At 43.9% G+C, this 12,312-nt stretch overlaps 5 protein-coding genes across 5 annotated transcripts; 3 read left to right on the top strand and 2 right to left on the bottom strand.

Moving 5' to 3' along the window:
- Window positions 1–2,244: 2,244 nt before the first annotated feature.
- O0I10_002586 (uncharacterized protein) lies at window positions 2,245–2,514 on the top strand (the record flags this gene model as incomplete). The annotated part of the gene is made up of 1 exon (XM_058482667.1): window positions 2,245–2,514. The coding sequence occupies one exon, from the start codon at window positions 2,245–2,247 to the stop codon at window positions 2,512–2,514; it is 270 nt and encodes an 89-aa protein (XP_058346691.1).
- Window positions 2,515–4,255: 1,741 nt separating this feature from the next.
- O0I10_002585 (uncharacterized protein) lies at window positions 4,256–5,652 on the top strand (the record flags this gene model as incomplete). Its single annotated transcript, XM_058482666.1, has 5 exons — window positions 4,256–4,441; window positions 4,530–4,637; window positions 4,695–4,800; window positions 4,863–4,925; window positions 5,009–5,652. 5 exons carry the CDS (start codon window positions 4,256–4,258, stop codon window positions 5,650–5,652), a joined length of 1,107 nt encoding a protein of 368 aa, XP_058346690.1.
- Window positions 5,653–5,788: 136 nt separating this feature from the next.
- On the bottom strand, window positions 5,789–7,231 carry O0I10_002584 (uncharacterized protein; the record flags this gene model as incomplete). The annotated part of the gene is made up of 2 exons (XM_058482665.1): window positions 5,789–6,946; window positions 7,010–7,231. The coding sequence occupies 2 exons, from the start codon at window positions 7,229–7,231 to the stop codon at window positions 5,789–5,791; spliced, it is 1,380 nt and encodes a 459-aa protein (XP_058346689.1).
- Window positions 7,232–7,607: 376 nt separating this feature from the next.
- On the bottom strand, window positions 7,608–9,297 carry O0I10_002583 (uncharacterized protein; the record flags this gene model as incomplete). Its single annotated transcript, XM_058482664.1, has 4 exons — window positions 7,608–8,789; window positions 8,850–8,914; window positions 8,970–9,020; window positions 9,087–9,297. 4 exons carry the CDS (start codon window positions 9,295–9,297, stop codon window positions 7,608–7,610), a joined length of 1,509 nt encoding a protein of 502 aa, XP_058346688.1.
- Window positions 9,298–11,290: 1,993 nt separating this feature from the next.
- Window positions 11,291–12,098, top strand: O0I10_002582 (uncharacterized protein; the record flags this gene model as incomplete). Its single annotated transcript, XM_058482663.1, has 2 exons — window positions 11,291–11,428; window positions 11,517–12,098. 2 exons carry the CDS (start codon window positions 11,291–11,293, stop codon window positions 12,096–12,098), a joined length of 720 nt encoding a protein of 239 aa, XP_058346687.1.
- Between the last annotated feature and the right edge of the window lie 214 nt (window positions 12,099–12,312).

Raw genomic sequence — 12,312 nt, 5'->3', positions numbered from 1 at the left:
ATAAACCCATAGTAATGGTACTCAGCAATAGAGCTTGTTACAGAAGTTTGATCCATTGAAAACTGAAGTCATTACGTTTAGGAAAAAGTGAGCTTTGATACACCGTGAAATGAGTACATGCATATGCTCATTTATGACAACTACGTATCAGCGTGTGCCGCTATCTTGTATGTATAATCTTGAATGAGTACGATCCCTGAAGACAAACAATGCCATCCCCACTTTCACCCTTTCGCACGAATACTATCAGATGCACCGATTATTTTTGGCTTGTTAACTATACCATGCTTCCATACAGTCTTTCATAGCCACACCTTACTATAGGGGCAGGGACCATTATGCAATCTCAACCAATAAGATTTGACTCTTGAAGTCCCGCCCCTCTCGGCTTAATTGCTGCTGCATCTTTTGTTCTGTCTGGATCCAGCTACTTGACATCAGCAAAGACCACTCTTCATATAGCATCACGTTTGCACCCTATGTAAAACATAAAGGTGACTGTATCTCTAAACTTTACAATGAAATGCGGGGTCTTTAATAGAACAAAGCTGCTCGCCGGAGTCAACCGGATCTTGTGTGCCAGTTTCACGATCGTGGTGGCCATTCCAAGATTTGCCAAATGTCGCCACCAGCCAAAAATATTTTTTGTCGTCGTCGAAAAAAAATTCAAGAGGTCGACCCGATCCAATTTGGCTGGCAGCGACATTTGGCAAATCTTGGAATGGCCACCACGATCGTGAAACTGGCACACAAGATCCGGTTGACTCCGGCGAGCAGCTTTGTTCTATTAAAGACCCCGCATTTCATTGTAAAGTTTAGAGATACAGCCACCTTTATGTTTTCACTATGCTGCAAACGTGATGCCATATGAAAAGTGGTCTTTATTCATTGTCAAGTAGATTGACCCTGGCAGAGCAAAAGATGCAGAGGGACCTCTTTGTGCAACACAGCTACCTAGTATGACTGGAAGGATGGATGGATGATACTGTATACCATCGGCAATAGACCATATATTGCGAGCTATCAGCCATTTCCTCACAATCGGTACCGTTGCCCATTCTATGACATGTGAATAATGCACCTGCTCCAGACGTTCATTTCCATCATTCAACTTTCTTGATCCGAGCCGATTTGATTGAGCTACGCCCAAACAGGATTACATCAGTTGAGCAACATAGAGCATGATGTATGTGGAGAGTGATGTAATCTCTCTTTGATCGTAGCTCAGTCAAATCAACTCGGATCAAGGCAATTGAATCATGGAAATGAACGTCTGGAGTAGGAGCATCGTCCACCTACAATAGAATGCACAAAAGTTGGGAATGCACAAAAGTGGCTATTAGCTGCCAATGTATGACATAAAAGTGAGGGTTGCGTACCTTTCATGCATTGTCCCTGAAGTCCTGACTTTTTAGCTGAGTTACCCAAAGAGGTCCTTCTGCATCTTTGGCTCTCCAGGGTCTACCTACTTGACAATGAACAAAGACCACTTCTCATATAGCATCACGCTTACAAACATAAAGGTGCCTGTATCTCCGAACTTTACAATAAAACGTGGGGTTTTTATTAGAGCAATGTGCTCGGCTTGGTCAACAGCACCTTGAGTGAAAGTTTCACGATCAAGCTTGCCAATCCCAGATTTCGCAATGTCGCTACCAGCCAAACTGGATCCAGGGGTCGACCTCTTCGACGACGACGACCAAAAAAATATTTTTTGGGCTGTTTGCGACACTGAACGCGAAACTTTCACACAAGGTGCTGTTGGCCAAGCTGAGCCCATTGCTCTAATAAAAACCCCACGTTTTATTGTAAAGTTCGGAGATACAGGCACCTTTATGTTTGTAAGCGTGATGCTATATGAGAAGTGGTCTTTGTTCATTGTGAAGTAGGTGGACCCTGGCAGAGCAAAAGATGCAGAGGGACCTCTTTGTGTAACTCAGCTACCTTGCATGACTGGAAGGATGGAAGGATGATAGTGTATACCATTGACAATAGACCATATATTGCGAGCTAACAGCCATTTCCTCACAACCGGCACTGTTGTCCATTGCATGACATATGAACGATTCTCCTACTCCAGACGTTCATTTCCATGATTCAATTGCCTTGATCCGAGTTGATTTGACTGAGCTACGCTCAAACAAAGAAATATCATCCAATATGAGAAAGATCAAATTGATTCGTTATTTGTAAACTGGCAGCTAATAGTACATTCCTCCCAATCACTTTTATTGCCCAAAACCAATGCATGTGAACGATTGTCCTGCTCCAGCCCATCATTCTCATCCTTCAACTTCCTTGATTCGAGGGGATTTGATTGAACAACGCTTGTACTCATCCAAGCTTCAGGAAAATCAATTTGATTTCCAGGTCTTCCAGTCTCCACTTCTTGTCTCTTCCTCCCATTCTCAACTGTTGCCCCATTCAAGCACAACTACCACCTGCGAACGATTGTTCTGCTTCGACTCATCATGTCATTCCCACAACTATCTTGATTCGATTGTCTTTGACTGAATGGCAAGTCCATGGCATGTACACCCCACCACAACACACGCCTTCCATTGACACTGCACGTTCTCTTGTATACTCGTCTACCACGACCAATGTAACAGCATCCACTCTAGCAATTGCTATTAGCAAGGGCTTTCCACCATTGTCTTCAACAGCGTTCTTTACTTGCAGCAACTTGCCTTACAGCCGTCGTTAAGTGGACGGCAGATAGTCATTGTTTAAAAGCAGCTTTATTTACGCGTAGCAACGTGCTTCAATACAAACGACTTCTTATGGATATGGATATGGATATGGATATGGATATTGCGTTTGGTGTATGGGATGGAAGAGATTCGATATATAAAACGCGTGGAAAAAGAGTGTGTCCATTGTCAACTTGGCCTTTGTGCAACCTGTCAGCCATGTACAACCATCATCATCTGCATGTTTCGACAAACCATGTATCAAGCTCCACTCGCATTCATTCACCCACCTTTGCACAATCCACGTCCAAAGATAGATAATTCCCATATCGACGTGCCCTCCATTAAAGTAATGCATCGTACTTCTCAACCTCGTGCCCAGTCTACTATCCCTTGTGAACGATGTTGGATTAAAGAGTTAGTTTAAAGGATACGGCATTTGCGTTGGCTAACATCTTCCTTAGTTAGAGCTCGTTGTGTGTGGCCATTTGATTATAGAAGGATCTATGATACGACATGCAGGATTATAAAAGCGTGACCACTTGTAAATGCTGTATAAAGGAAAGAGAAAGGAGGAAAAGGGGTATGATTGATTCTTTGTGTCTTAAACAAAGGTGGCATTCGATAGTATACAGTAATTCAATTGCGATTAGATCTTGCAGTAACATCGTAGCACACGTTCCTTCGTTTTTGGGATCTAGATCTTGTAAGATAATTATACGGCGGGAGATGATGCAACAGGTAACAGGCACACACACATGAAGCTATGTAAGTGTATACAGGAAGGCGTTGTGCCAAACTTATCAGTACGTCGTCATAGTTGAAATGAAAATAGAGCTCCATAGACGTGAAGATATTGGTACGGAGAATGTCGCTTTTGGTATCCTTCTTTGTCATAATTGAATCGAGTCAAAGAGATCATACAAATCAAGAGACTAGCATTGATTATTTATTCACGTGGTAGAGAGATGATTGTTCTCACCTCCTGGATCGAACTAATATGTGCTGCCTAATACATGAGTTCACCAGGCTCAGAGCACTATAGAGGAAGAAGCACTCTGCCACCAATGTTCGCGAGAAACAGCGAATCATCCACTGGCAATGTTTACTTACGGTGGATAGTATTCTCCCTAATGATTAAGAGATGTCCCATTGTGTACAATAATCAAAGTGGGTGTCTTTGTCTTTTGTTCATTAATGCCTGGATACGGTGATAAACAAGGATACGGTTGCCACGTCGACGTAATCGTAGTGAAATGAATCAGCGCATGATGATGGCGTGATACCCCACAAAACTGAAAGCCATGTGCCGGAGCAGGACACAGCCTGCATTTGAGTGGTGGTGGGGTTACATGGCAGATCCAAAAACGTTCACTCAGCAACTCGGTGTGTGTTGAACCCTTTCCTTTCCCTTATTCCCTTGGATTGAGACTTTTCAAAAGCGTCTATATAAAACACCATCACCACTACTACTACCACCCAAGCGAGAGACAATTGACGAAGACGAAGACGAAGACGAGACGACGACGACGACTTTTATTTGACGACGCTTTCGCATTTACATGCACAGCACCCGTCTAACGCATTATCTATACACGGCGTCGCTGTTCCTCCTGATCTTGCTCACGGCCATTGCCATTGCCATCAGTGCCGCCGATGTTATTATTCAAGCACTTGCCGACAGAACGGAATCGGATGAGCTTGACTATCGTAACCTTGTTGTTGTCGCTGCGAGCTATGTGGTGTTGGTAAGGGTGTCACCCTGTTTTTCCCTTATTGCGAGTGCTACCATGAGGGTTCAGCGGCATTTTAACTGATCAACGTGGTTCTATCTAGGCTATTGCTGCCTTGTCATTTTCTTGCAGTCGAGTCCTTACAGTACGAGCATCTCTTCAAGATATACCCAAGATCTACATTCCAATTAAGGAAGATGACTTACCAAAAGTATGAAAAAGAAGCACATGTGATACGCATGATAACTCATCCATTGTTGTCATGCAGAAAGTATATGCTCATATCAAAAGGAAATTCGAGAATGCCAGGAATGTACGAAAGGCCGCTGAGCCACTTGCTGAAGACATTGGTCAACTAGGACGTGCAAAACCTGGTAAATAGAAAAACAGCTTTGACAGAGAGAAGCAAAAAGTACTCATGATGCTATGTTATCAGGCAGTGAGAACTTTGAAGGTGTGGATTTCAAACGAGCCATTGCAAGAACACCCATCATTATTGGTAAGCGTATATCCACATATGCTTGTTACAAGGATATTATGGTTGCCCAGATTTGACATGTTAGGTTGTTTTGTTGTTTATAGAACAAGCGGCGATCGAGATCAATGGTGTTTATGCACGACCCCTTTACCTTTCAGTGCGGCAGTACATTGACTACTTGATTGAGAACAACATTATCGATGGACAACTTGGTCAGGGATACTTGGAAGGCTATGAGCAAGCGAGATTCAACAGGACGCCCGTTAGTCAAGAGAAATATTACGACATCATGAAGCATCTTGCAGCCATTCTACACAATATGGGATATCGACTTCATGCAGCTACACCAGGTGCCGGTGGAGGCGGCGGTGATGGTGATGATCGACATACTACACATAGTGAAGGTGAAAGTGGTTCTGGTGACGATGATGATGATGGGTTGTCAAATAGCTCATCTCAAAGAACACACGGCCGATCCACTGATCCAGCAGCCACAACAGCAACCACAGCCACTACCAACACCAAGACCGAGCCACGTGATGATGATGTGGTATCACTAGCGCAATCGGTAGCCACATGGACATCAAGATCGACATTATCCCATAGACGACGTGCCAATTTGACACGACATACATCAGAAGAAGACAATAATTCGTACGATGACAATGACTTTGATCAGTATGACCAACATATGAGACGAGCCATTTACTCCAGACTCATGTGGGATCGGGCGGTTGATCCTTCCTAATGACTACGATGTATATATCACACATGCTGTCCTCCTCCTTTTCATTTATTGTTTATCCATCATTGTAGATAATCACATGCTTTACAATTTATTTACTCTTGTTCTAATAATATAACATGGTCACATACATCGTTTATCAAGATGCCTGCTGCTGTTGTTGTTGAGGACTTTTGTCAATAGTTGGAGGTGTTGCGTGTTCCTTGGTATCGATTGATTGTTTTTCATCGTAAAAGCTTTCATTATCAATGACAAGATCGTTTGTATCTGATACACCATTGGCAACGAGCAACATGAGTGGAAAAGAAATGAATAGGATGATCCAACAGATAAGACATTCCCATCGCAAAGGAATATCCACAGCATCGATTCCAAACGAAATAGCAGCACCAGCTGATTGAACGGCCTTGTAATACCCAGCATAGCGTGCAAGCAATGAAGGGTCATTTGACATGGCACCCATAAGCCAATAAAGGTACGTTTGATAAAGAGCATCTGCAAACCCATAAAACATGTAAAGCACAAAAGGACCTGCGAAGGAAGATGTATTGGTCCAATGGGTAGTGTGTTCCACGTGATTGCCAAATGAGAGCTGAAATGCAAATCCACCACTCCAAACTACCATGAGAATGACAAACATGGCACCAAGTCCATAGAGACCACGTAGACGACGAGGGAAACGCTGATAATCGAGCCATAGACCTAACATCACTGAAGCAAAGATTTGCATGGCCCAGTACATGGTGTCATTTAATGCACGATCAGGAGCATCAAAGTACACAGCATTGACACGAAATTGGTATGCATAGGGCCAATTGGATGCAAGGAACGCTGGTGTCAATGCAAGAATACGCCATTCACGTAGGATCAAAATAACACCTTTGAGCTCGCTTGTCCAGTTGGCTGCAGCTGCTACAGCGACATGGGATCCATCAGCACGTCGTACACGGCAAGGTGGTAATAAGGTGAGAGACAAAAGAACACCTAAGAGCATAATGGCAACGAACGCGGTGTATGTTCCTGTAGATACGCCCCCTCGATGGTTTTCCAGATTAAGTGCAAGTGCAATCACCGATCCCACGATGCCACCCATATTGAACAAGGTCCAAAAGATAGCAACGTATTTGCCCTTGTGCCGTTCTTCAGGATAAGACATCATCACGGCACCTTGTGCTGACCAAAATATCCCCGCACAGCAACCTAGGATTGCACCTGCTGCCACTACAACGCTATCCACTTGCTGCCGATCATAAATCCAAAAGGCGGATGCATACAATGCATATCCAATGGAGCCTACCTAGATTTGTTGCTTAGTACATAGCATGCATGTATACGTGTGTGCGTGTGCATATGATCTTACCGTCAATGTAGTCTTTACACCCACCATGTTGGTGATAGAACCTGCAAAAAATCCGACTATAGCAAAACATCCATACAATGCACCATTGGCTGCGTCTGTAAGTGCCACGTTGGAACTCATGGATCCACCGGCACCTAGGCCCATGAGGGCATTAAACATGCCTGGGCAGCATAAGCATACCAAGCCCAGCAAGGTTACTTGTGTTAAGGGTTGCTGGAACATGCAACAACAACAATGAATGGATGGAGAGAGAAAAAGAAAAAAAAAGTAATGAAATCTAAATGGCCCTAGGAATGCAGTAGATAACACGGCAAGTTCCCTCCCCCTTATTTTATCAATCCACATATGGTAGGAGACATCTAGATACAATGAATGCATATGTAATAGGATAAACTTGATAGAGATGTATTATTCCGGGGGTAAAAAGATAATGATAATACAAGCTTTGGCAAGACATTGAAATAAAGAAAAGAAAGATGAGTAGAAGAAGAGGAAGAAGATAGAATATGTACATGGAAGGTGAACCTTTCTATGCAAGAGAGAGAGAGAGGGAAAGAGAGAGAAAGAAAAGCAAAATGCAAGGATATGAAAAGAGTTATTACAAATGATCTGGATCGATCTGGTGCATGAGCTTGTCCAGTTCCCAATCTTCCATGGAAGGCTCTACACGTGCATCACTACCCATGGTACGTTGCATGGCAGGGTTACCATCAGCCATTTGAGCCACACGACAAAGCTGATCAAAGCTGAAATCGGTAAAGCGGCCATATAAGTTGAGTCGTCGCCACACCGTTTGAATACGAGTTGCTTCGGATTCCACTTCATCCACAGCCACGGCCTTTTCACCCACATCTTCTTTGCTGGAGCTACCTCCTGCAACGGATCCAGAGCCCATGTAAGGTGGTGGTGATCGGCTATGGTGGCTACCAGCAGCACTGCTACCACTAGCATTGGTGTTGAAGAGATTTTGACGTTCGTAAACAGGTGAAGAAGTGAGGTAAGATGACTCATCACCAAATTGATCACTGGCGGCTTCTTGAGGACTGAATCGCACATAAAGAGCTGCTGTAGAGCTATTGGATGCTGCTACTTCAGGTGGAGAAGGTAATCTAGCATTTTGAACATAGCTTGATGTAGCCTGTTGATTGGTATTGTTGTTGTTGGTGGTTGTGGTGATGGGGTTGATAGATGGCTGCTGCTGTTGCTGATGATGCTGATGCTGATGATGATGGTTGTTGTTATTGTTGTTGGATGCTTGAGGTAAGATGGCAACAGGTCGTTTGAGAGATGGTACAGAGGAAGAAGAAGAGGAAGAAGAAGTAGTTGCATGATTGGGTCTAGGTGCAATGGGTGCTGGACCTGCAGGGGCAAGTGGTCGTGATCGAGGAGGAGCAGGTGCAATGGGTGTAGGAGCGGTATGAATAGGTTGTGAACTCATGGTCAAGAAAGGTGCAAGATCAGAGCCATTCGCATTAGGTGTAGGAGGCAATCTCGTCTGTTGTTGTTGTTGTTGTTGCCATTCGTTAAGAGCAGGGATAAGATCTGGGATGCTTTCCACTGGGATGCCCTTCACAGTGCTAAGCTCACTCTTGAGACGATGGATCACAAATCGAAGATATTGATTCTCTTGTGTCAATTGCGATGTTGTTTGCATATGCGATGCTTGAATGTGTTGAATCTTGAGTTCCAGTTCTCGTACATAGCGTTCTTTACGTTCACGGAATGCTCGTTGAGCTGCTCGATTTTGCACTTTGCGCTTAACCTTGGGATCTTCATCATCCTGCATCATAATAGAAGGTCAATCATCTGCTGCTAATCAAGTGATCTCTAAAACACTCACATCAGGTTGCTTTTGGTGCAAAGGTTTTCTTCCAGGGCGTCTGTCGATTCCTTGTTGTTGCTCGGCTATCATGCAAGTGTTAGGTTACAAAGTTACACAGTATCCAGGCAACACACTTACCATTTTGAAGGTACTCTGCTAAAAGATTTTGCGTCGCGGTGGCGTTATCCACTATAAGACATATAAAGTTAAATCATCAACTCTGCCGTATCACGAGAGAGGGTATTCTACGCTCACCTGAAAGAGTTCTTGCGGGGAGAGCTTCGGTGTTGGAAGACGCTTGCGATCCGAATGAGTCGTTGCGTTTGCGTTTGGTGTGGTCGAGTGGAGAGGGAATGGTGTCATGTTCATTCAGGGAAGAAGACCAGCCTGAGTTTGCGGATGGAGCATTGCCTTGTGCCAAGCCTAGAGATGCATCAGGCAGCGATGTACGATCGCTTCGGATCATGTGTATTTGTGAATGAGCAAACTAAAAAGTGGAAAGAAGCTGATGCCCAAGTGGAAGAAGTGTAAGGAGTGGGACGAAGAAAAAAGGAAAAAGGCGGGCAAATGGTGGGGTTGTGTTTTGGAACATCTCAGCAAGACCAGATGTCCTGAATATGGAAAGTCTCTTTGATACAATCTATCTTTTGGTTCCGGTCATCTATCTTTGTATCCATGACTACCGTATATTGCCTAGAACTCAAATGATATAATGCGGGCATAATTAACCACAAGGATGGCATCATGAATAATGTAAGCAACGATGCACGTCCCTCCTCATCATCCATGCAAGGTTTCAGTGGTCATAGTAAACTTTTTTTCTTTGCCTGTAACACGACGATGATGATTGGACATCGTGTGAGAAAGCGCCGACTCACTGAACTCATTTCCCACGCGATAGGTTCCTAGCAAACATCATCTCCTCCCCCTGTAACACTCTTGCGTCCTCCGCGGATGATCGATTCTCACACTATAATTGTCAGCATCCTTCCCAATGCGTAAACCTGGTTCAAGTGTCATGCACATCAATACTCTCTGGTTCATTCCAACTACGTATCACAAAATAGTAATGGTGAGTCACATGATGATCCTAATCATGGTTACAACCTTGGGATCAATCATGTTTTCTTGGTAGAAGCAAAATGCATCGAATAAAAGTGGCGTCATAGAAATATAGAAAAGATTCTTTTATGCAGCAAGGTGAGATACGTAACCTGATGCTTTCTCGTCGTGGTTTTCAAGTGAAGAAGCCGATACCCTGATATCAGTTGACGAGGCTTGAATGTGCTCCTTCGTGAGAAACAGCATCAATGTATGCAACATTGGAGCATATGATCGCACCCATAAACCACGAGTGGTCCAAAATATGCCAACTACGGATCGATTTGCCTCAAAAAACCGAAAACAACCTTATACAGATCGCAATCCAAGCGAGTACTTTTGTCACCGAGAGCCGGTTCTTGCTTAAAAAGACATGTCAGCTGCATAATATGTATGCTTCCTGAGTACCCAATGCTTTATTGGCAATCAGTGATCAGGTGCCGTCAATGTTATGTAATCCCTTGGTCAAGAAGAAAGGAATACTGCTACATAGCCTGTCATTGCCATCACCTTAAGCACATCCATAAGTCAACGATAGTTGAACAAGAAGAATGAATAGTGTAAAACTGTACATTTCATTATATTGAAAAACTTCCTTTATGAATGATCAAATGATTGAATTGGGTCCTTTGTTTGTCCGTTGGTGGCAAAATGGAAGTAAAAAAGAGTGGATGTCCTCCTTGCATGATTCTTTGTTCAATGACCACATTTTAAGAAGGCTTGTGTCACAAATCAGGTACAATCAAATTCCATCGTGTTTTATTCACCCCTTTTTCTTACAAGTTATCCTCAACCGCTTTTGCCACGGCCATAATCCAGCTGGAGACGCAGTGCAGACTTTAAGGCAATCACGGCAGCAGCAGCAAGTGTGTCTTGACTCGATTCGACTTGGTTCGTAGCGAGCATCGCGTCCACGGATCGCTTTGGACAATTGGCAACATTGTTCCAATGGGAGGGGTGTCATGAATGGCCAAACATGAACACCTTCAACGTATTCCTCGACATATCCCCGGTTCCTTGATCATCGTTTAAGAGCATCCCAAACGATCACTTGGCTGGTCTTGAAGCAGACACGGTTCAACCACATTCCAGCAACCATACAGCGACTCGACTTTTATGATTGTCATGGCATCATCAACGTGCTAGTGGTTTGCAAGCTCAAGTCATCGTGATCCTCGGGTTCTTCATGTACATCTTAAGGACGAGATTCTTCCCCGGCGGTTTGGTGTTCCCGTGACAGTATCCTTGGCAACCATACCCCGCTTCATGACCCCCCTTTGTTGAATCTCCAACAGCGTTATTCTCGTTTCTTTGACGAAGACTATGACAAACGTGAGCGTCGACTTCTCCTATGCTCCATGAACTATCATCCTGGAGCAACGTCTGTTACCTACGCAGAACGTGGAGAAGCAATAGCAGCTACTGTGTCAAACAGAATTGACGACATTGTGGATGTTATGGAATGGGGATACAATTACCGACGCAATAAGAATGGGGTAAGTACAACCTTAATGTAGATCGAAAAGAACATACATGCTAAAAAGCAATGCTTATAGATATACTATGATGGTCACGGGCGTCAAGATGTTGTTGCCTACTGTAAAGAATGGACCTCTCGCATGTTGGCATACAAGAAAAGAATGCGCATCTATCATGGCGACGACAAGGAACTCTGTGACCCACCTCTTCGAAGCCTTGTCATCCCGCACGAACATTGGTATCATCAAGGATGAGAATGGCCAACATGTACAGCGAGGACAAGTATTGACCATCCCAGGCCATGAGGAAGAGTTATGGGTCCCAGCGCGAAGGATGAAGCTGAAAGAGTACCATGAACAATATGGCATACTTCTCAAGCAATACTACCTCAAGCAATACTACACACGATTTGAAAAGAATCCTTCAGTGGTGATCACAAGAGAGGATCAAATCGATGTTGCAGCCCATTATTGGGATCCTGCTACTACGACAGTGTATGATTGCTCGTTCCATCCTTCATCGGCACAAGTGCTGTATATACCGTGCTTGGCGCAATTTGCTTCCTCGCGTCATCATTTGTCACTGAACAATCTTATACCAAGCTCATCACCAGAGCCATTTCGTCAATCTCGTTGTCAGTGTCGACCTCAACACCAAGGCAGGAGCAGCAAACCTTCAACACCTTGATCTGAATAATAAAGCTGCATACAATTTACAAAAAAATGATCCCCCATTCCATAACACAACCCACTTCGATGATATAAATGCTTGTCAAGCGACACGTGATATCCACCTGCAGCTCGCGAGTCATTATGTACATAGCTTTATGCTCAAATGCAAAACGAGTCCTCAAGATGAGAACCTGCATAGCAATCCCAACTGATGAATTTCGCAGTAATAC

The sequence above is a fragment of the Lichtheimia ornata genome (assembly GCF_029851405.1).
Source record: "Lichtheimia ornata isolate CBS 291.66 chromosome Unknown scaffold00007, whole genome shotgun sequence".
Lineage (NCBI taxonomy): Eukaryota > Fungi > Mucoromycota > Mucoromycetes > Mucorales > Lichtheimiaceae > Lichtheimia > Lichtheimia ornata.
This window is presented reverse-complemented; position numbering and strand designations above follow the sequence as displayed.